At 50.3% G+C, this 24348-nt stretch overlaps 1 protein-coding gene across 1 annotated transcript; it reads left to right on the top strand.

Annotated features, from left to right (window-relative positions):
- The first annotated feature begins 150 nt into the window (after nucleotides 1-150).
- LOC132807139 (spidroin-2-like) lies at nucleotides 151-23380 on the top strand. The gene is made up of 2 exons (XM_060821461.1): nucleotides 151-414; nucleotides 21005-23380. Exon 2 carries the CDS (start codon nucleotides 21060-21062, stop codon nucleotides 23145-23147), a length of 2088 nt encoding a protein of 695 aa, XP_060677444.1. The 5' UTR covers nucleotides 151-414; nucleotides 21005-21059; the 3' UTR covers nucleotides 23148-23380.
- Nucleotides 23381-24348: the final 968 nt, after the last annotated feature.

Below are 24348 nucleotides of genomic sequence, written 5' to 3'. Positions count from 1 at the left end.
GTCTCTCTCCCTCTGTGTCTGTCTGTGTGTCTCTGTCTCTCGCTGTGTGTGTGTCTCTCTCTGTCCCCCTCTCTCTCTCTCTATCTCACACACTCACTCTCTCTATGCTAATTCTGCCCTCTCCAGGACAAACCTCTCACCCCGGGGACACCTTCCTCTGAGCCTGACCCTTTTTCTCCCAGACACGAACACACAGCAACCTCCCCCACCCAATTCCCTGTTCTGTTTCCTTCGGAGATCCGGGAAGGGAGAGAGAAGGGGAACAGCGTGTCTGTGCAGATCGGACCACGACCCAACAGACTGAAGAGAGAGAGAGAGAGACACAGACAGACAGAGTCTGTAAGCCTGGGAAAAGTGGGACAGCCCCAGCAGCGTGTGAACATGGGCTCAGATCTCCTCCGCACTCAGACAGAGGTAAACCAGGAGACAGAGAGCCCACCACTGTGGCGTTGTCGGTTTCCTACAGCCTTTTGGCAAGGGGACATCTGAAACTCTTTCCTATCCCCCCCCACCCCTTCACCGAATCAAACCACCGATGCAAGGAACAAAAAAAAAGCAGATTAAACTCTGCTGAAGATGGCGACTGCTTTTTGGGAGAGAGAGAGAGAGACAGAGAGGGGTGGAGGCAGTGGGTCAGAGTGGGATGGCCAGTAACTGGGAACTGATCCGGAGACACAAACACGGGAAACTGCTTTGTGTTAACAAGGGAGAGAGATTGGATTGTGTGTGTGTGTGAGAGAGAGAGAGAGACATTTGATTGTGTGTGTGTGAGAGAGAGAGATTGGATTGTGTGTGTGTGTGAGAGAGAGAGATTGGATTGTGTGTGTGTGAGAGAGAGACATTGGTTTATGTGTGAGAGAGAGATTGGATTGTGTGTGTGTCTGAGAGAGAGAGATTGGATTGTGTGTGTGTGAGAGAGAGACATTGGTTTATGTGTGTGAGAGAGAGATTGGATTGTGTGTGTGTGAGAGAGAGACATTGGATTGTGTGTGTGTGTGAGAGAGAAATTGGATTGTGTGTGTGTGTGAGAGAGAAATTGGATTGTGTGTGTGAGAGAGAGAAATTGGTTTCTGTGTGTGTGTGAGAGAGAGATTGGATTGTGTGTGAGAGAGAGAGAGAAATTGGATTGTGTGTGTGTGTGTGAGAGAGAGAGAGATTGGACTGTGTGTGTGTGAGAGAGAGAAATTGGATTGTGTGTGTGTGTGTGAGAGAGAGATTGGATTGTGTGTGAGAGAGAGAGAGAGAAATTGGATTGTGTGTGTGTGTGTGAGAGAGAGATTGGATTGTGTGTGTGTGAGAGAGAGATTGGATTGTGTGTGTGTGTGAGAGAGAGACATTGGTTTATGTGTGTGTGAGAGAGAGATTGGATTGTGTGTGTGTGTGAGAGAGAGATTGGATTGTGTGTGTGTGTGAGAGAGAAATTGGATTGTGTGTGTGTGAGAGAGAAATTGGATTGTGTGTGTGAGAGAGAGAAATTGGTTTCTGTGTGTGTGTGAGAGAGAGATTGGATTGTGTGTGTGTGTGAGAGAGAGACATTGGTTTATGTGTGTGTGAGAGAGAGAGATTGGATTGTGTGTGTGTGAGAGAGAAATTGGATTGTGTGTGTGTGAGAGAGAGAGAAATTGGATTGTGTGTGTGTGAGAGAGAAATTGGATTGTGTGTGTGTGAGAGAGAAATTGGATTTGTGTGTGTGTGAGAGAGAGACATTGGATTTGTGTGTGTGTGAGAGAGAGAGAGAGAGAGAAATTGGATTGTGTGTGTGAGAGAGAGATTGGATTGTGTGTGTGTGAGAGAGAGAGATTGGATTGTGTGTGTGTGAGAGAGAGGGAGAGAGAGAGAGAGATTGGATTGTGTGTGTGTGAGAGAGAGAGAGATTGGATTGTGTGTGTGTGAGAGAGAGGGAGAGAGAGAGAGAGATTGGATTGTGTGTGTGTGTGAGAGAGACATTGGATTGTGTGTGAGAGAGAGAGAAATTGGATTGTGTGTGTGTGAGAGAGAGAGATTGGATTGTGTGTGTGTGAGAGAGAGAGAGAGAGAAATTGGATTGTGTGTGTGAGAGAGAGATTGGATTGTGTGTGTGTGAGAGAGAGAGATTGGATTGTGTGTGTGTGAGAGAGAGGGAGAGAGAGAGAGAGATTGGATTGTGTGTGTGTGAGAGAGAGAGAGATTGGATTGTGTGTGTGTGAGAGAGAGGGAGAGAGAGAGAGAGATTGGATTGTGTGTGTGTGTGAGAGAGACATTGGATTGTGTGTGAGAGAGAGAGAAATTGGATTGTGTGTGTGTGAGAGAGAGAGATTGGATTGTGTGTGTGTGAGAGAGAGAGAGAGAAATTGGATTGTGTGTGTGAGAGAGAGATTGGATTGTGTGTGTGTGAGAGAGAGAGATTGGATTGTGTGTGTGTGAGAGAGAGAGAGATTGGATTGTGTGTGTGTGAGAGAGAGAGAGAGAGATTGGATTGTGTGTGTGTGTGAGAGAGACATTGGATTGTGTGTGTGAGAGAGAGAAATTGGATTGTGTGTGTGTGAGAGAGAGAGATTGGATTGTGTGTGTGTGAGAGAGAGAGAAATTGGTTTATGTGTGTGTGAGAGAGAGAGAGATTGGATTGTGTGTGTGTGAGAGAGAAATTGGATTGTGTGTGTGTGAGAGAGAGAGAAATTGGATTGTGTGTGTGTGAGAGAGAAATTGGATTGTGTGTGTGTGTGAGAGAGAGACATTGGATTTGTGTGTGTGTGAGAGAGAGAGAGAAATTGGATTGTGTGTGTGAGAGAGAGATTGGATTGTGTGTGTGTGAGAGAGAGAGATTGGATTGTGTGTGTGTGAGAGAGAGGGAGAGAGAGAGAGAGAGATTGGATTGTGTGTGTGTGAGAGAGAGAGAGATTGGATTGTGTGTGTGTGAGAGAGAGGGAGAGAGAGAGAGAGATTGGATTGTGTGTGTGTGTGAGAGAGACATTGGATTGTGTGTGAGAGAGAGAGAAATTGGATTGTGTGTGTGTGAGAGAGAGAGATTGGATTGTGTGTGTGTGTGTGAGAGAGAAATTGGTTTATGTGTGTGTGTGAGAGAGAAATTGGTTTATGTGTGTGTGTGAGAGAGAGAGAGATTGGATTGTGTGTGTGTGTGTGAGAGAGAAATTGGATTGTGTGTGTGTGAGTGAGAGAGAAATTGGTTGGCGTGTGTGTGTGTGCGAGAGAGAAATTGGTTGGTGTGTGTGTGAGAGAGAGAGAAGTTGGTTTGTGTGTGTCTGTGTGTGTGTGAGAGAGAGAAATTGGATTGTGTGTGTGAGTGAGAGAGAGAAATTGGATTGTGTGTGTGAGTGAGAGAGAAATTGGTTGGCGTGTGTGTGTGTGCGAGAGAGAAATTGGTTGGTGTGTGTGTGTGAGAGAGAGAAATTGGATTGTGTGTGTGTGAGAGAGAGAGAAGTTGGTTTGTGTGTGTCTGTGTGTGTGAGAGAGAGAGAAATTGGATTGTGTGTGTGAGTGAGAGAGAGAAATTGGATTGTGTGTGTGTGAGAGAGAGAGATTGAATTGTGTGTGTGTGTGAGAGAGAGAGGGAGAGATTGAATTGTGTGTGTGTGTGTGAGAGAGAGGGAGAGATTGAATTGTGTGTGTGTGTGTGAGAGAGAGGGAGAGATTGAATTATGTGTGTGTGTGTGAGAGAGAGGGAGAGATTGAATTGTGTGTGTGTGTGTGAGAGAGAGGGAGAAATTGGATTGTGTGTGGGTGTGTGAAAGAGAGATATTGGTTGGTGTGTGTGTGTCAGAGAGAAATTGGCTAGTGTGTGTGTGAGAGAGAGAGAGATTGAATTGTGTGTGTGTGTGTGAGAGAAATTGATTGGTGTGTGTGTGTGTGAGAAATTAGTTGGGGTGTGTGTGTGTGAGAGAGAGAGAAATTGGTGTGTGTGTGTGTGAGAGAAATTGGTTGGTTCGTGTGTGTGTGTGAGAGAGAAATTGGTTGGTGTGTGTGTGGGAGAGAGAGAAACTGGTTGGTGTGTGGGAGAGAGAGAAATTGTTTGGTGCCCAGGGATGTGTACATTAGGGTTGACTTGGCCACTCTAAATTATCCATAGTGCCCAGGGATGTACAGGTTAGAGTGGATTGGCCATGCTAAATTACACATAGTGTCCAGGGATGTGCAGGTTTGGATGGATTGGCCGTGCTAAATTACCCATAGTGCCCAGGGATGTACAGGTTAGGGTGGATTGGCCATGCTAAATTATCCACAGTGCCCAGGGATGGACCGCTTAGGGTGGCTTGGCCGTGCTAAATTACCCACAGTGTTCGGAGATGTGCAGGTTAGGGTGGATTGGCCGTGCAAATTTAGCAATTACCTATAGTGCCCATGGATGTTAGATTACTCATACTGTCCAGGGTCCTGCAGGTTAGGTTGGATAGACCATGCTAAATTACCCACAGTACCCAGGGATGTACAGGTTAGGGTGGATTGGCCATGCTAAATTACCCACAGTACCCAGGGATGTGTAGGTTAGTGTGGCTTGGCCATGCTAAATTACCCATAGTGCCCAAGGATGTGCAGGTTAGGTGGATTTGTCATGCTAAACTACCCATAGTGCCCAGGGATATAGAGGTTAGGGTGGATTGGCCATGCTAAATTACCCACAGTGTCCAGGGAGGTGTAGGATAGGGTGGATTGGATGTGCTAAATTACCCATTGTGGACAGGAATATGTAGGTGAGGGTGGATTGACCATGCTAACTTACCCACAGTGCCCAGGGATGTACAGGTTAGGGCAACTTGGCCATGCTAAATTACCCACAGTGCCCAGGGATGTGCAGGTTAGGGTGGATTGGCCGTGCTAAATTAACCACAGTGCCCAGCGATGTAAAGATTAGGGAGGCTTGGTCGTGCTAAATTATCCATCGTGCCCAGGGATGTGTAGGTTAGGATGGATTGGATGTGCTAAATTACTCTTAGTGCCCAGGGATGTGCAGGTTAGGGTGGATTGGCCATGCTAAATTACCCATACTGTCCAGGGGCCTGCACGTTCTGCTGGATTGGCCATGCTAAATTACCCATAGTGCCCAGGGATGTACAGGTTAGGGTGGATTGGCCATGCTAAATTATCCACAGTGCCCAGGGATGGACCGCTTAGGGTGGCTTGGCCGTGCTAAATTACCCACAGTGTTCGGAGATGTGCAGGTTAGGGTGGATTGGCCGTGCAAATTTAGCAATTACCTATAGTGCCCATGGATGTTAGATTACTCATACTGTCCAGGGTCCTGCAGGTTAGGTTGGATAGACCATGCTAAATTACCCACAGTACCCAGGGATGTACAGGTTAGGGTGGATTGGCCATGCTAAATTACCCACAGTACCCAGGGATGTGTAGGTTAGTGTGGCTTGGCCATGCTAAATTACCCATAGTGCCCAAGGATGTGCAGGTTAGGTGGATTTGTCATGCTAAACTACCCATAGTGCCCAGGGATATAGAGGTTAGGGTGGATTGGCCATGCTAAATTACCCACAGTGTCCAGGAAGGTGTAGGATAGGGTGGATTGGATGTGCTAAATTACCCATTGTGGACAGGAATATGTAGGTGAGGGTGGATTGACCATGCTAAATTACCCACAGTGCCCAGGGATGTACAGGTTAGGGCAGCTTGGCCATGCTAAATTACCCACAGTGCCCAGGGATGTGTAGGTTAGGATGGATTGGATGTGCTAAATTACTCTTAGTGCCCAGGGATGTGCAGGTTAGGGTGGATTGGCCGTGCTAAATTACCCACAGTGCCCAGGGATGTACAGGTTAGGGTGGCTTGGCCATGCTAAATTACCCACAGTGCCCAGGGATGTGCTCGTTAGTGTGGATTGGCTACACTAAATTACCCATAGTGTCCAGGGATGTCCAGGTTATGGTGGATTCGCCATGCTAAATTATCCACACTGTTCAAGAATGTGCAGGTTAGGGTGGGTTGGCCACAGTAAATTACTCATAGTGCCTAGGTATGTACAGGTTTGGGTGGATTGGCCATGCTAAATTACCCACAGTGCCCAGGGATGTGCAGTTTAGGGTGGACTGGCCACGCTGAATTATCTATACTGTTCAGGGATGTGCAGGTGCGGATGGATTGGCCATAATAAATTACCCACAGTGCCCAGGGATTTGTAGGATAGTGTGGATTGGCCATGCAAAATTACCCATAGTGCCAAGGGGTACGTATGTTAGGGTGGAATTGCAGTGCTAAGTTACTCTTAGTGCCCAGGGATGTGCAGGTTAGCGTGGATTGGCCATGCTAAACTACACATAGAGCGCAGAGATGTGTAGGTTAAGGTGGATTGGATGTGCTAAATTACCCATAGTGCCCAGGGATGTGCAGGTTAGGGTGGATTCACTGTGCTAAATTACTCATAGTGCCCAGAGATGTGCAGGTTAGGGTGGATTGACCATGCTAAACTACCCAGAGTGCCCAGGGATGTACAGGTTAAGGTGAATTAGCCATGCTAAATTACCCACAGTGCCCAGGGATGTGCAGGTTAGGGTGGATTGGCCATGCTAAATTACCCATAGTGCGCATGGATGTGCAGGTTAGGGTGGATTGGCCATGGTCAATTATCTATACTGTTCAGGGATGTGCAGGTTCGGGTGGATTGGCCATTCTCAAGTACACACAGTACCCAGGGACGTGTGGGATATGGTGGAATGGCTATGCAAAATTACCCATACTGTCAAGGGATGTTTACGTTAGGGTGGATTGGCCATGCTAAATTACCTATAGTGCCCAGGGATGTGCAGGTTAGGGTGGATTGGCTATTCTGAATTTCCCATAGTGTCCAGGGATGTGCGGGTTCAGATGGATTGGCCATGCTAAATTGCCCATAGTGTTCAGGGATGTGTATATTAGGGCAGACTGACCATGTTAAATTACCCATAGTGCCCTGGGATGTGCAGGTTAGGGTTGTATCGGCCATGTTAAATTATCCATAGTGCCCAGGGATGTGCAGGTTAGTGTGGATTGTCCATGCTAAACTAGGATAGGGTGGAATGACTGTGCAAAATTACCCATACTGTCAAGGGATGTGTAGGTTTGGGTGCATTGGATGTGTTAAATTATCCATAGTGCCTAGGGAATGTGCAGGTTCGGCTGGATTGGCCATGATAAATTTCCCATAGTGCCCAGAGAACTGTAAGTTTGGGTGGATGACCATGCAAAGTTACCCATAGTGCCCAGGGATGTGCAAGTTAGGGTGGATTGGCCATGTTAAATTATCCATAGTGCCCAGGGATGTGTAGGTTAGAGTGGATTGGCTACACTAAATTACCCATAGTGTCCAGGGATGTCCAGGTTATGGTGGATTCGCCATGCTAAATTATCCACACTGTTCAAGAATGTGCAGGTTAGGGTGGGTTGGCCACAGTAAATTACTCATAGTGCCTAGGTATGTACAGGTTTGGATGGATTGGCCATGCTAAATTACCCATAGTGCCCAGGGATGTACAGGTTAGAGTGGATTGGCTATGCTAAATTACCCATAGTGTCCAGGGATGTGCAGGTTAGGGTGGATTGGCCATGCTAAATTACCCATAATGTCTAGGGATGTACAGGTTAGGGTGGGTTGGATGGGCTAAATTACCCATAGTAATCAGGGACGTGGAGGTTATGGTGAATTGGCCACACTAAATTACTCATAGTGTCCAGAGATGTGTACGTGGATTGGCCGTGCTAAATTACCCATACTGTCCTGGGACCTGCAGGTTAGGGTAGCTTGGCCATGCTAAATTACCTATAGTGCCCATGGATGCACAGGTTAGTATGGATTAGTCATGCTTAATTACCCATAGTGCCCAGAGATGTGTAGGTTAGGGTGGATTGGATGTGCTAAATTGCCCATAGTTCCCAGGGATGTAAAGATTAGGGTTGCTTGGCCATACTAAATTACCCATTGTGCCCAGGGATGTACAGGTCAGGGCGGCTTGGCCATGCTAAATTACCATAGTGCCCAAGGATGTATAGGTCAGGCTGGATTGACAATGCAAAATTACCCATAGTGCCCAGGAATGTGCAGGTTAGGATGGATTGGCCATGGTGAACAGCCATAGTGCTCAGGGATGTCTAGGTTAGGGTGAATTGGCCATGCTAAATTACTGATAATGTCCAGGATGTACAGGTTAGGGTGGGTTGGATGTGCTAAATTATCTATAGTACCCAGGGATGTACAGTTTAGGGTGGATTGGCCATGCTAAATTACACACAGTGTCCAGAGATGTGTAGGTTAGAGTGGATTAGCCATGCTAAATTACCCACAGTGCGCAGGGATATACAGTTTAGGGTGGCTTGGCCATGCTAAATTATCCATAGTGCCCAGGGATGTACAGGTTAGGGTGGATTGGGTGAGCTAAATTACCCATAGTGCGCAAGGATGTGTAGGTTAGGATGGATTGGATGTGCTAAATTACTCATAGTGCCCAGGAATGTGCAGGTTAGGGTGGATTGGCCATGCTTAATTACCCATAGTACCCAGAGATGTGTAAGTTAGGGTGGATTGGATGTGCTAAATTACCCATAGTTCCCAGGGATGTGTAAGTTAGGGTGGATTCACTGTGCTAAATTACTCAGTGTCCAGGGATGTACAGGTTAGGGTGGATTGGCCGTGCTGAATTACCCATAGTGCACAAGGATGTGCAGGTTAGGGTGGATTGGATGTGCTAAATTACCCATAGTTCCCAGGGATGTGCAGGTTATGGTGGATTCACTGTGCTAAATTACTCATAATGCCCAGGGATGTGCAGGTTAGGGTGGATTGGCCATGCTAAATTACCCATAGTGTCCAGGGATATGTAGGTTAGGGCGGCTTGGCCATGCTAAATTACCCACAATGCCCAGGGATGTGCAGGCTAGGGTGGATTGGCCATGCTAAATTACCCATAGTGCCCAGGGATGTAAAGGTTAGGGTGGCTTGGCCATGCTAAATTACCCATAGTGCCCAGGGATGTACAGGTCAGGGTTGCTTGGCCATGCAAAATTACCCATAGTGTTCGGGGATGTGCAGCTTAGGGTGGGTTGGATGTGCTAAATTACCCATAGTACCCAGGGATGTACAGTTTAGGGTGGATTGGCCATGCTAAAATACCTATACCGTCTAGGGATGTTCAGGTTAGGGGTAGATTGGCTATTCTGAATTTCCTATAGTGTCCAGGGATGTGCGGGTTCAGATGGATTGGCCTTGCTAAATTGCCCATAGTGTTCAGGGATGTGGATATTAGGGCAGACTGGCCAAGTTAAATTACCCATAGTGCCCTGGGATGTGCAGGTTAGTGTTGGATCAGCCATGTTAAATTGTCCATAGTGCCCAGGGATGTGCAGGTTCGGGTGCATTGGATGTGTTAAATTACCCATAGTGCCTAGGGAATGTGCAGGTTCGGCTGGATTAGCCATGCTAAATTACCCACAGTGCACAGGATGAACAGGTTAGGTTGGCTTGGCCATGCTAAATTACCCATAGTGCCCAGGGATGTGCAGATTCGGGTGGATAGGCCGTGCTAATTTACCCATAGTGCTCAGGGATGTGTAGGGTAGGGTGGTTTGGCTTTGCTAAATTACCCATAGTGATAGGAGATGTGCAAGTTCGGGTGGATTTGACATGCTAAATTACCCACTGTGCCCAGGTATGTGTAGGATAGGGTGGAGTAGACATGCTAAATTACCCATACTGTCCAGGGACGTGCAGGTTAGGTTGGATTGGCCATGCTTAATTACCCACAGTGCCCAGGGATGTACAGGTTAGGGTGGATTGGGTGAGCTAAAATACCCATAGTGCGCAAGGATGTGTAGGTTAGGATGGATTGGATGTGCTAAATTACTCATAGTGCCCAGGGATGTGCAGGTTAGAATGGATTCACTGTGCTAAATTACTCATACTGCCCAGGGATGTGCAGGTTAGGTGGATTGGCTGTGCTAAACTACCCAGAGTGCCTAGCGACGTACAGGTTAGGGTGGATTGGCCATGTTAAATTACCCACAGTGCCCAGGGATGAACAGGTTAGGGTCGCTTGGCCATGCCAAATTACCCTTACTGCCCAGGGATGTGCAGGTTAAGGTGGATTGGCCATGCAAAACTACCCATACTGCCAAGGGATGTGTCTGTTAGGGTGGATTGGCAGTGCTAAATTACCCATAATGCCCAGGGATGTACAGAGTAGGATGGATTGGCCATGCTAAATTACCCCTACTGTCCAGAGACGTGCAAGTCGGCTGGATTGGCCATGCTAAATTACCCACCGTGCTCAGAGATGTACAGATTAGGATGGCTTGGCCATGCTAAATTACCCATAGTGCCCAGGGATGTGTAGGATAGTGTGGATTGGCCGTGCTAAATTACCCATAGTGCCAAGGCATGTGTACGTTAGGGTGGAATTGCAGTGCTAAATTACCCATAGTGCCCAGGGATGTATAGGTTAGGGTGGATTGGCCATACTAAGCTCCCCACAGTGCTCAGGGATGTACAGGTTAGGGTGGATTGGTCAAGCTAAATTACCCATAGTGCCCAGGGATGTGCCGGTCAGGGTGGCTTGACCATGCTAAATTACCCATAGTGCCCAGGGATGTACAGGTTAGGGTGGATTGGGTGAGCTAAATTACCCATAGTGCCCAGGAATGTGTAAATTAGGGTGGATTGGCTACACTAAATTACCCATAGTGTCCAGGGATGTGCAGTTTAGGGTGGACTGGCCATGCTAAATTCCCCATAGTGCCCAGGGACGTGCAGTTTAGGTGGATTGGATGTGCTAAATTACCCATGTTTCTCAGGGATGTACAGGTTAGGGTGGATTGCATGTGCTAAATTACCCATACTACCCAGGGACCTGCAGGTTAGAATGGATTCGCCCTGCTCAATTTCCCATAGTGCCCAGGGATGTGCAGGTTAGGGTGGATTGACCGTGCTAAATTACCCATAGTGCCCAGGGATATGCAGGTGAGGGTGGATAGATGTGCTAAATTACTCATCGTGCCCAGGGGTGTGCAGGTTAGAATGGAATGGCCGTGATAAATTACCCATAGTGTCCAGGAATGTGCAGGTGAGGGTGGATTGGATGTGCTAAATTACCCATAGTGTCCAGGGATGTGCAGGTTAGGATGGATTGGATGTGCTAAATTACCCATAGTGCCTAGGGATGTGCAGGTTAGGGTGGATTGGAAGTGCTGAATTACCCATAGTGCCCTGGGATGTGCAGGTTAGGGTGGTTTGGCCATGCTAAATTACCCATGGTGCCCAGCGATGTGCAGGTTAGGGTGGATTGGATGTGCTAAATTACCCATAGTGCCCTGGGATGTACCAGTTAGGGTGGATTGGATGGGCAAAATTACCCATTGTGTCCAGGGATGTGTAGGTTAGGGGGGATTGGAAGTGCTAAGTTACCCATCGTGCCCAGGGATGTGCAGGTTAAGGTGGATGGATGTGCAGTTGAGGTTGGATTGGCCATGCTAAACTTGCGATTGTGCCCAGGGTTGTGCAGGTGAGGGTGGATTTGTTGTGCTAAATTACCCATAGTACCCAAGGATGTGCTGGTAAGGGTGGATTGACCATGCTAAATTACCCATAGTGCCCAAGGATGTGCAGGTTAAGATGGATTGGCCGTGCTAAATTACCCTTAGTGCCCAGGGATGTGTAGGTTAGGGTGGATTAGCCGTGCTAAATTACCCATAGTGCCCAGGGATGTGCAGGTTAGGGTGGATTGGTTGTGCTAAATTACCCATAATGCCGAGGGATTTGCAGGTTAAGGTGGATTGGCCTACTAAATTACCCACAGTGCCCAGGGATGTGTAGGTTAGGATGGATTGGCCATGAGAAATTACCCGCAATGCCCAGGGTTTTGTAGGTGAGGGTGTATTGGCTATGCTAAATCACCCATAGTGCCCAGGGATGTGCAGGTTAGGATGGATTGCACGTGCTAAATTACCGATAGTGCCCAGTGATGTGCAGGTTTGGGTGGATTGGCCATGCTAAATTATGCATAGTGCTGAGGGATGTGCAGGTTAGGGTGGATTGGATGTGCTAAATTACCCATAGTGCCCAGGGTTGTGCTGGATAGGGTGGATTGGCCTGCTAAATTACCCACAGTGCCCAGGGATATGCAGTTTAGGGTGGATTAGCTGTGCTAAATTACCCATAATGCCCATAGATGTACAGGTTAGGGTGGATTGGATGGGCTAAATTTCCCATAGTGCCCTGGGATGTGTGGGTTAGGGTAGATTGGCCGTGCTAAATTACCCATATTGCCCAGGGATGTGTAGGATTGTGTGGATTGGCCATGCAAAATTACCCATAGTGCCCAGGGATGTGCAGGTTAGGGTGGATTGGCCATGCTAAATTACCCATAGTTCCAGGGATATGTAGGTTATGGTGAATTGGCCAGACTAAATTGCACATAGTGTCCAGAGATGTGTAGGTTAGGGTGGATTGGCCGTGCTAATTTACCAATTACTTGTAGTGCCCAAGGATGTGTAAGTTATGATGGATTAGCTGTGTTAAATTACCCATATTACCCACGGATGCACAGGTTAGTGTGGATTGGCCATGCTGAATTACCCATTGTGTCCAGGAATGTGTAGATTCGGGTGAATTGGCCATGCTAAGTTACCCATAGTGTCCAGGGATGTACAGGTAAGGGTGGATAGGCCGTGCTAAATTACCCATAGTGCCCAGGGATGTGCAGATTAGGGTGGATAGGCCATGCTAATTTACCCATAGTGTCCAGGGATGTACAGGTTAGAGTGGATTGGCCATGCTAATTTACCCGTAGTGCCCAGAGATGAGCAGATTTTGGTGGATTGGCCATGCTAAATTACCCATAGTGCCCAGGGATATGTAGGTTATGGTGAATTGGCCAGACTAAATTATACATAGTGTCCAGAGATGTACAGGTTAGGGTGGATTGGCCATGCTAATTTACCCATAGTGTCCCGAGATGTGCAGGTTAGGGTGGATTGGATGAGCTAAATTACCCATAGTGCCGTGGGATATGCAGATTTGGGTTGATTGGCCATGCTAAATCACCCATAGTGCCCAGGGATGTGCAGGTTAGGGTGGATTGGATGTGCTAAATTACCCATAGTGCCCAAGGATGTGCAGGTTTGGGTGGATTGGCCATGCTAAATCACCCATAGTGCCCAGGGATGTGCAGGTTAGGATGGATTGCACGTGCTAAATTACCCATAGTGCCCTGGGATGTGCAGGTTAGGATGGATTGGTGATGCTAAATTACCCATAGTGCCCAGTGATGTGCAGGTTAGGGTGGATTGGATGTGCTAAATTACCCATAGTGCCCAAGGATGTGCAGGTTAGGGTGGAATGGCAATGCTAAATTACCCATAGTGCCTAGGGATGTGCAGCTAAAGGTGGCTTGGCCATGCTAAATTACCCTTAGTGCCCAGGGATGTGCAGGTTCGGGTGGATTGGATGTGCTAATTTACCCATAGTGCCCAAGGATGTGCAGGTAAGGGTGGATTGGCCATGCTAAATTACCCATAGTGCCCAGGGATGTGCAGATTACAATGGATTGGCCCTGCTAAATAGCCCATAATGCCCAGGGTTGTGCAGATTAGGATGGATTAGATGTGCTAATTTACCCAGAGTGCCCAAGGATGTGCTGTTGAGGGTGGGTTGGCCGTGCTAAATTACCCATAGTGCCCAAGGATGTGCAGGTTAGGATGGATTGGATGTGCTAATTTACCCATAGTGCCCAGGGTTGTGCTGGATAGGGTGGATTGGCCTGCTAAATTACCCATAATGCCCAGGGATGGTCAGGTTAGGGTGGATTGGCAATGCTAAATTACCCATAGTGCCCAGGGATGTGCAATTGAGGGTGGATTGGATGTGCTCAATTACCCATAATGCCCATAGATGTACAGGTTAGGGTGGATTGGATGGGCTAAATTTCCCATACTGCCCTGGGATGTGTGGGTTAGTGTAGATTGGCCGTGCTAAATTACCCATATTGCCCAGGGATGTGTAGGATAGTGTGGATTGGCCATGCAAAATTACCCATAGTGCCAAGGCATGTGTACGTTAGGGTGGAATTGCAGTGCTAAGTTCCCCATACTGCCCAGGGATGTGCAGGTTAGTCTGGATTCGCCATACTAAACTACCCAGCGTGCTCAGGGATGTACAGGTTAGGGTGGATTGGCCATGCTAAATTACCCATAGTGCCAGGGATGTGTAGGTTATGGTGAATTGGCCAGACTAAATTACACATAGTGTCCAGAGATGTGTAGGTTAGGGTGGATTGGCCGTGCTAATTTACCAATTACTTGTAGTGCCCAGGGATGTGTAAGTTATGATGGATTAGCTGTGTTAAATTACCCATAGTACCCACGGATGCACAGGTTAGTGTGGATTGGCCATGCTGAATTACCCATTGTGTCCAGGGATGTGTAGATTCGGGTGAATTACCCATAGTGCCCAGGAATGTGTAAATTAGGGTGGATTGGCTACACTAAATTACCCATGGTGTCCATGGATGTGCAGTTTAGGGTGGACTGGCCACGCTGAATTATCTATACTGTCCAGGGATGTACAGGTTAGGGTGGGTTGGATGTGCTAAATTACCCACAGTACCCAGGGATGTACAGTTTAGGGTGGATTGGCCATGCTAAAATACCTATACCGTCTAGGGATGTTCAGGTTAGGGGTAGATTGGCTATTCTGAATTTCCCATAGTGTCCAGGGATGTGCGGGTTCAGATGGATTGGCCTTGCTAAATTGCCCATAGTGTTCAGGGATGCGGATATTAGGGCAGACTGGCCAAGTTAAATTACCCATAGGGCCCTGGGATGTGCAGGTTAGGGTTGGATCGGCCATGCTAAATTATCCATAGTGCCTAGGAATGTGCAGGTTAAGTTGGATTGGCCATGTTAAATTACCCATAGTGCCCAGGGATGTGTAGGATAGTGTGGATTGGCCGTGCTAAATTACCCATAGTGCCAAGGCATGTGTACGTTAGGGTGGAATTGCAGTGCTAAATTACCCATAGTGCCCAGGGATGTATAGGTTAGGGTGGATTGGCCATACTAAGCTCCCCACAGTGCTCAGGGATGTACAGGTTAGGGTGGATTGGTCAAGCTAAATTACCCATAGTGCCCAGGGATGTGCCGGTCAGGGTGGCTTGACCATGCTAAATTACCCATAGTGCCCAGGGATGTACAGGTTAGGGTGGATTGGGTGAGCTAAATTACCCATAGTGCCCAGGAATGTGTAAATTAGGGTGGATTGGCTACACTAAATTACCCATAGTGTCCAGGGATGTGCAGTTTAGGGTGGACTGGCCATGCTAAATTCCCCATAGTGCCCAGGGACGTGCAGTTTAGGTGGATTGGATGTGCTAAATTACCCATGTTTCTCAGGGATGTACAGGTTAGGGTGGATTGCATGTGCTAAATTACCCATACTACCCAGGGACCTGCAGGTTAGAATGGATTCGCCCTGCTCAATTTCCCATAGTGCCCAGGGATGTGCAGGTTAGGGTGGATTGACCGTGCTAAATTACCCATAGTGCCCAGGGATATGCAGGTGAGGGTGGATAGATGTGCTAAATTACTCATCGTGCCCAGGGGTGTGCAGGTTAGAATGGAATGGCCGTGATAAATTACCCATAGTGTCCAGGAATGTGCAGGTGAGGGTGGATTGGATGTGCTAAATTACCCATAGTGTCCAGGGATGTGCAGGTTAGGATGGATTGGATGTGCTAAATTACCCATAGTGCCTAGGGATGTGCAGGTTAGGGTGGATTGGAAGTGCTGAATTACCCATAGTGCCCTGGGATGTGCAGGTTAGGGTGGTTTGGCCATGCTAAATTACCCATGGTGCCCAGCGATGTGCAGGTTAGGGTGGATTGGATGTGCTAAATTACCCATAGTGCCCTGGGATGTACCAGTTAGGGTGGATTGGATGGGCAAAATTACCCATTGTGTCCAGGGATGTGTAGGTTAGGGGGGATTGGAAGTGCTAAGTTACCCATCGTGCCCAGGGATGTGCAGGTTAAGGTGGATGGATGTGCAGTTGAGGTTGGATTGGCCATGCTAAACTTGCGATTGTGCCCAGGGTTGTGCAGGTGAGGGTGGATTTGTTGTGCTAAATTACCCATAGTACCCAAGGATGTGCTGGTAAGGGTGGATTGACCATGCTAAATTACCCATAGTGCCCAAGGATGTGCAGGTTAGGATGGGTTGGATGTGCTAAATTACCCATAGTACCCAGGGATGTGCAGGTTAGGGTGGATTAGCCGTGCTAAATTACCCATAGTGCCCAGGGATGTGCAGGTTAAGATGGATTGGCCGTGCTAAATTACCCTTAGTGCCCAGGGATGTGTAGGTTAGGGTGGATTAGCCGTGCTAAATTACCCATAGTGCCCAGGGATGTGCAGGTTAGGGTGGATTGGCCATGCTAAATCACCCACAGTGCCCAGGGATGTGTAGGTTAGGGTGGATTGGTTGTGCTAAATTACCCATAATGCCGAGGGATTTGCAGGTTAAGGTGGATTGGCCTACTAAATTACCCACAGTGCCCAGGGATGTGTAGGTTAGGATGGATTGGCCATGAGAAATTACCCGCAATGCCCAGGGTTTTGTAGGTGAGGGTGTATTGGCTATGCTAAATCACCCATAGTGCCCAGGGATGTGCAGGTTAGGATGGATTGCACGTGCTAAATTACCGATAGTGCCCAGTGATGTGCAGGTTTGGGTGGATTGGCCATGCTAAATTATGCATAGTGCTGAGGGATGTGCAGGTTAGGGTGGATTGGATGTGCTAAATTACCCATAGTGCCCAGGGTTGTGCTGGATAGGGTGGATTGGCCTGCTAAATTACCCACAGTGCCCAGGGATATGCAGTTTAGGGTGGATTAGCTGTGCTAAATTACCCATAATGCCCATAGATGTACAGGTTAGGGTGGATTGGATGGGCTAAATTTCCCATAGTGCCCTGGGATGTGTGGGTTAGGGTAGATTGGCCGTGCTAAATTACCCATATTGCCCAGGGATGTGTAGGATTGTGTGGATTGGCCATGCAAAATTACCCATAGTGCCCAGGGATGTGCAGGTTAGGGTGGATTGGCCATGCTAAATTACCCATAGTTCCAGGGATATGTAGGTTATGGTGAATTGGCCAGACTAAATTGCACATAGTGTCCAGAGATGTGTAGGTTAGGGTGGATTGGCCGTGCTAATTTACCAATTACTTGTAGTGCCCAAGGATGTGTAAGTTATGATGGATTAGCTGTGTTAAATTACCCATATTACCCACGGATGCACAGGTTAGTGTGGATTGGCCATGCTGAATTACCCATTGTGTCCAGGAATGTGTAGATTCGGGTGAATTGGCCATGCTAAGTTACCCATAGTGTCCAGGGATGTACAGGTAAGGGTGGATAGGCCGTGCTAAATTACCCATAGTGCCCAGGGATGTGCAGATTAGGGTGGATAGGCCATGCTAATTTACCCATAGTGTCCAGGGATGTACAGGTTAGAGTGGATTGGCCATGCTAATTTACCCGTAGTGCCCAGAGATGAGCAGATTTTGGTGGATTGGCCATGCTAAATTACCCATAGTGCCCAGGGATATGTAGGTTATGGTGAATTGGCCAGACTAAATTACACATAGTGTCCAGAGATGTACAGGTTAGGGTGGATTGGCCATGCTAATTTACCCATAGTGTCCCGAGATGTGCAGGTTAGGGTGGATTGGATGAGCTAAATTACCCATAGTGCCGTGGGATATGCAGATTTGGGTTGATTGGCCATGCTAAATCACCCATAGTGCCCAGGGATGTGCAGGTTAGGGTGGATTGGATGTGCTAAATTACCCATAGTGCCCAAGGATGTGCAGGTTTGGGTGGATTGGCCATGCTAAATCACCCATAGTGCCCAGGGATGTGCAGGTTAGGATGGATTGCACGTGCTAAATTACCCATAGTGCCCTGGGATGTGCAGGTTAGGATGGATTGGTGATGCTAAATTACCCATAGTGCCCAGTGATGTGCAGGTTAGGGTGGATTGGATGTGCTAAATTACCCATAGTGCCCAAGGATGTGCAGGTTAGGGTGGAATGGCAATGCTAAATTACCCATAGTGCCTAGGGATGTGCAGCTAAAGGTGGCTTGGCCATGCTAAATTACCCTTAGTGCCCAGGGATGTGCAGGTTCGGGTGGATTGGATGTGCTAATTTACCCATAGTGCCCAAGGATGTGCAGGTAAGGGTGGATTGGCCATGCTAAATTACCCATAGTGCCCAGGGATGTGCAGATTACAATGGATTGGCCCTGCTAAATAGCCCATAATGCCCAGGGTTGTGCAGATTAGGATGGATTAGATGTGCTAATTTACCCAGAGTGCCCAAGGATGTGCTGTTGAGGGTGGGTTGGCCGTGCTAAATTACCCATAGTGCCCAAGGATGTGCAGGTTAGGATGGATTGGATGTGCTAATTTACCCATAGTGCCCAGGGTTGTGCTGGATAGGGTGGATTGGCCTGCTAAATTACCCATAATGCCCAGGGATGGTCAGGTTAGGGTGGATTGGCAATGCTAAATTACCCATAGTGCCCAGGGATGTGCAATTGAGGGTGGATTGGATGTGCTCAATTACCCATAATGCCCATAGATGTACAGGTTAGGGTGGATTGGATGGGCTAAATTTCCCATACTGCCCTGGGATGTGTGGGTTAGTGTAGATTGGCCGTGCTAAATTACCCATATTGCCCAGGGATGTGTAGGATAGTGTGGATTGGCCATGCAAAATTACCCATAGTGCCAAGGCATGTGTACGTTAGGGTGGAATTGCAGTGCTAAGTTCCCCATACTGCCCAGGGATGTGCAGGTTAGTCTGGATTCGCCATACTAAACTACCCAGCGTGCTCAGGGATGTACAGGTTAGGGTGGATTGGCCATGCTAAATTACCCATAGTGCCAGGGATGTGTAGGTTATGGTGAATTGGCCAGACTAAATTACACATAGTGTCCAGAGATGTGTAGGTTAGGGTGGATTGGCCGTGCTAATTTACCAATTACTTGTAGTGCCCAGGGATGTGTAAGTTATGATGGATTAGCTGTGTTAAATTACCCATAGTACCCACGGATGCACAGGTTAGTGTGGATTGGCCATGCTGAATTACCCATTGTGTCCAGGGATGTGTAGATTCGGGTGAATTACCCATAGTGCCCAGGAATGTGTAAATTAGGGTGGATTGGCTACACTAAATTACCCATGGTGTCCATGGATGTGCAGTTTAGGGTGGACTGGCCACGCTGAATTATCTATACTGTCCAGGGATGTACAGGTTAGGGTGGGTTGGATGTGCTAAATTACCCACAGTACCCAGGGATGTACAGTTTAGGGTGGATTGGCCATGCTAAAATACCTATACCGTCTAGGGATGTTCAGGTTAGGGGTAGATTGGCTATTCTGAATTTCCCATAGTGTCCAGGGATGTGCGGGTTCAGATGGATTGGCCTTGCTAAATTGCCCATAGTGTTCAGGGATGCGGATATTAGGGCAGACTGGCCAAGTTAAATTACCCATAGGGCCCTGGGATGTGCAGGTTAGGGTTGGATCGGCCATGCTAAATTATCCATAGTGCCTAGGAATGTGCAGGTTAAGTTGGATTGGCCATGTTAAATTATCCATAGTGCCCAGGGATGTGCATGTTAGTGTGATTTGGCTATGTTAAACTACCCATAGTGCCCAAGGATGTGTAGGATAGGGTGGAGTAGCCATGCTGAATTACCCATAGTGCCTGGGGATGTGCAGGTTAGGGTGGATTGGCCACGCAGAATTATCCATACTGTTCAGGGATGTACAGGTTAAGGTGAATTGGCCATGCTAAATTACTCATAGTGCCAGGGATGTGTAGGTTAGGGTGGATTGGGTGAGCTAAATTACCCATAGTGTCCAGGGATGTGCAGGTTAGGCTGGATTGGCCATGCTAAATTACCCATAGTGCCCAGGGATGTACAGGTTAGAGTGGATTGGCCATGCTAAATTACCCATAGTGTCCAGGGATGTGCAGGTTAAGGTGGATTGGCCGTGCTAAATTACCCATAGTGTCCAGGGATGTGCAGGTTAGGGTGGATTGGCCATGCTAAATTACCCATAGTGCCCAGGGATGTGCAGGTTAAGGTGGATTGGCCGTGCTAAATTACCCATAGTGTCCAGGGATGTGCAGGTTAGGGTGGATTGGCCATGCTGAATTACCCATAATGTCTAGGGATGTACAGGTTAGGGTGGGTTGGATGGGCTAAATTACCCATAGTGCCTGGGGACGTGCAGGTTAGGGTGGGTTGGATGGGCTAAATTACCCATAGTAATCAGGGTCGTGGAGGTTATGGTGAATTGGCCACACTAAATTACTCATAGTGTCCAGAGATGTGTTAGTTTGGGTAATTTAGCACCGCCAATCCACCCTTAGTGTCCAGGGATGAACAGGTTAGGATGGCTTGGCCATGCTAAATTCCCCATAGTGCCCAGGGATGTGCAGGTTAGGGTGGATTGGCCATGCTAAATTACCCATAGTGCCCAGGGATGTGCAGGTTAGGGTGGATTGGCCATGCTAAATTACCCATAGTGCCCAGGGATGTGCAGGTTAGGGTGGATTGGCCGTGCTAAATTACCCATAGTGCCCAGGGATGTGCAGGTTAGGGTGGATTGGCCGTGCTAAATTACCCATAGTGCCCAGGGATGTGCAGGTTAGGTGCATTAGTCAGGGGTAAATGTACAGTAATAGAGTAGTAGAATGGGTCTGGGAGGGTTACTCCTCGGAGAGTAGATATAGATTTTTAGTCTGAAGGGCCTGTTTCCACACTTTTGGGATCCTATGATTCTATTCTATGATCCAGACTTGTTGAATGAATGGTTAAAATTGGGGCGAGGAGGGAGCTGCAGGCGGCCGTGACGGTGAGGTCCTGGGAGAAGGGAGGACCGTGGAGATGGAGGGAGGCGATGGAGCTGTTGCGGCGGGCAAAGAGGGTTCTGACTGTCCTTTTTCTCTCTCTCTGCTTTGACCTGCAGGAATGACGCTCTGTTCAGTGATAGCCTGTCTCGCCCAGCCTCCCCCAGCTCAGGCATGTCAGTCCAACACAGGTACGGCGCCCCTTGCTCGGCCGAGCGGAGGACAGGCCCGGGCCAGCGCGAACCGGCTGAAGGCAAGGAGGCGGCCTGGGCCAACATGGCCGCCAGCGCCCCTGAGGTGGTGTACGATCGGATCCGGGACCGGGAGCGGGCTCTGGGCCCGGGCCGCTGTCCTTGGATGACAGAGGAGGAGTTGGAAGAGGAGGGCGGGGTCGGCGAGGGGGTCGAGGACGACGAAGATGACGAGGAGGGACCTGAGGGTTACCACTGCCAGATCTGTGGCTACCACACCGACCAGCTGCAACCCTTCAATATCCACCTGCACTCCGCCCACCCGGCCGTGGTGCTGCAGGAGCTCTACGGGTTACTGGGCCTGACGGGAGGACCCATCCCCGGCTTGGGCCCCTTCGGAGGTCTTGTCCCCGGCCTGGGCCCTTCTGGTAGCGTTGTGCCAGGCCAGACCTCGTGTGGAGGCCCAGTGCCAAACCGAGGACTACCTAGAGGCCTGATTTTGAGCCAGGGGATGTCTGGAGGCCACATAGCAAGCCTGGGCCTGCCTGGAGACTACGTACCAAGCCAGGGCCTGCCTGGAGGCCCAGTACCAAGCCAGGGCCTGTCTAGAGACTCCGTACCAAGCCAGGGCCTGTCTGGAGGCTCAGTACCAAGCCAGGGGATGTCTGGAGGCCCAGTACCAAGCCAGGGGATGTCTGGAGGCCCAGTACCAAGCCAGGGCCCGTCTGCAGGCCCAGTACCAAGCCAAGGACTATATGGAGGCTCCATACCCAACCAGGGCCCATCTGGAGGCTCCATACCCAACCAGGGCCCATCTGGAGGCTCAGTACCAAGTCCAGGCCTATCAGAAGGGACCTCACCCAGCCAGCGCCCATCCGGAGGGCCTGTTTCAGGCAGGGGCCTGCCAGCCTTCTCCCTCCTCAGCCAGGCCCGAGGCGGTGCGCCCTTCCCCAGTCCGGTCCACGGGGAGGGTCAGCTGGACGGGCGGGCGAAGCCGGACATTGTGCACATCGACCTGACCATAGAGGAAGAGGCGGCGGGGGGAGAGAGCGCGGCCGGCGGTGACCAGGGCGGGGGTCCCAGCCCGGCTTGCTCCCCTTCACCCACCCCCACCCCCTCTGCCGAGCTGGAGCCGGGAGATGAGGGCCCACTGGCTGAGGCCTTCAGCCGCTTCCCGTACCCGAGTCCGGAGGAGCTGGCTCGCTGCGGCCTCTCGGCGGGGCTGCCCGCCGAGCGGGTCCGCGTCTGGTTCGCGGTGCAGCGGCTGCGCCACGGCATCAGCTGGACCCCCGAGGAGGTGCGGGAGGCCCGCCACAGGCTGTCCAGCACCCTGCGGCTGCCCGTGCCGCCCACGCTCGCCGACGCTCACCTGGTCCTGGCGCCGGCCTACGATGGAGGAGGAGGAGGAGGAGGGGACGGGATGCTGGCCCTCCACCTCCTTCACCCCAAGGAGGCACGCGCCTCCCCCAGCGAGCAGCGCTGCCGCAAGGCCCAGGCCCAGGGGGCCGGCGTCGCCCGGCAATGGTGCGAGGAGGAGGCGCGGAGGCCTCAGGCCCAAACCGCCCCGGCCCGCTCGGAGATCGAGCACCGGTTCAGTGACAGCCGCCACCAGCTGAAGGGCCCGCTGGGGGAGGCCGGGCCCTCTCCCCACACCGAACCCCGGCCCGGCCAGGCCTCCCCGGCGCCCTCAGGCCGTCCCAGGAAGACCAAGGAGCAGCTGTCGGTGCTGAAGGCCTTCTTCCTGCGCTCGCGGTGGCCCAGCGGCGCCGACTACAGCCTCCTGGTGGAGCGCACCGGCCTGGCTCGGGCCGACGTCATCCAGTGGTTCGGTGACACCCGCTACGCACTGAAGAACGGCCAGCTCAAGTGGGTGCACCGCGGGCTGGGAGCGGGCGGTGGAGGGGGCGGCGCGCCCCAGGCCACACAGCGGGAGGACCCGGCGGGGGAGGGCCTGTGCGGGGCCAGCAGCGCCGAGTGGCTCCGCCAGAAGAGGAGGAGGAGGAGGCGGAGGAGGAGGACGCTGCTGTCGGGGAGGGGCGACGAGGGGGAGGCAGGGGGCGACTCAAATTGAGTTGGGCCGTGGCGGGCGGCTACTGCCGGTCGAAGGTCTCGTCCAGCGAGCGACGCAGGCGGACCGCAGAGCGGAGTAGCGTAGACATGTCAAGCGTAGGCAGAAACGGCAGCAAAGACACAGGCCCGGGCAAACGCCGAGTGTTGGTGTGGAGGTGCCAGGGCCCGCAAAGTTCGAAAATTGCTCAGCGCCCTGAAAGCCGGGGTGCTCCCGAATAAACCGGTCAGACAATACCCTGGTGTGGTGTGTGTGTGTGTGGCCTTTGTACGAGGGTTCGGTATTCCGACGGTGGGTACAGGGTAGAAAGCTATCTCAATACCGGGCCGGTGATTGCGTTCAGGCCCACCTCCCCCTCTCCGTACCCAATGGGAGTGCCTTGTAGGAGAGTGTTGCCAAAGGATAGATCTCGGAGAATGCCAGAGGCCTTCCCTGGACAACAGGCCTGGTCGGTGAGACTCTACCGATGGGAGGGTCGGCCTTTTGTGATTGTCTGGGCCGGGGGTGCAGTGGAGGAGGTCACAGAGATGTACAGCACTGAAAAACAGACCCTTCGGCCCAACCCGTCCATGCTGACCCAGATATCCCAACCCAATCTAATCCCACCTGCCAGCACCCGGCCCATATCCCTTCACACCCTTCCTATTCGTATACCCATCCAAATGCGTCTTAAATGTTGCAATTGTACCAGCCTCCACCACTTCCTCTGGGCGGCACGGTGGCACAGTGGTTAGCACTGCTGCCTCACAGCGCCAGGGACCCGGGTTCAATTCCCGCCTCAGGCGACTGACTGTGTGGAGTTTGCACGTTCTCCCCGTGTCTGCGTGGGTTTCCTCCGGGTGCTCCGGTTTCCTCCCACAGTCCAAAGATGTGCGGGTCAGGTGAATTGGCCATGCTAAATTGCCCGTAGTGTTAGGTAAGGGGTATATGTAGGGGCATGGGTGGGTTGCGCTGCGGCGGGTCGGTGTGGACTTGTTGGGCCGAAGGGCCTGTTTCCACACTGTAAGTAATCTAATCTAATCTCATTCCATACCCGTACCACCCTCTGTGTGAAAAGGTTACCCCTTAGGTCCCTTTTACATCTTTCCCCTCTCACCCTAAACCTACGCCCTCTAGTTCTGGACTGGAGGAGGAATGCAGCGACTCAAGGGAAGGGGGACTGGGTTGTCGGAGAGACCCTTAAAAAAAAATTCCCTCCCCTCAT

Source organism: Hemiscyllium ocellatum, assembly GCF_020745735.1.
Source record: "Hemiscyllium ocellatum isolate sHemOce1 chromosome 27 unlocalized genomic scaffold, sHemOce1.pat.X.cur. SUPER_27_unloc_1, whole genome shotgun sequence".
NCBI classification, from domain to species: domain Eukaryota; kingdom Metazoa; phylum Chordata; class Chondrichthyes; order Orectolobiformes; family Hemiscylliidae; genus Hemiscyllium; species Hemiscyllium ocellatum.
This window is presented reverse-complemented; position numbering and strand designations above follow the sequence as displayed.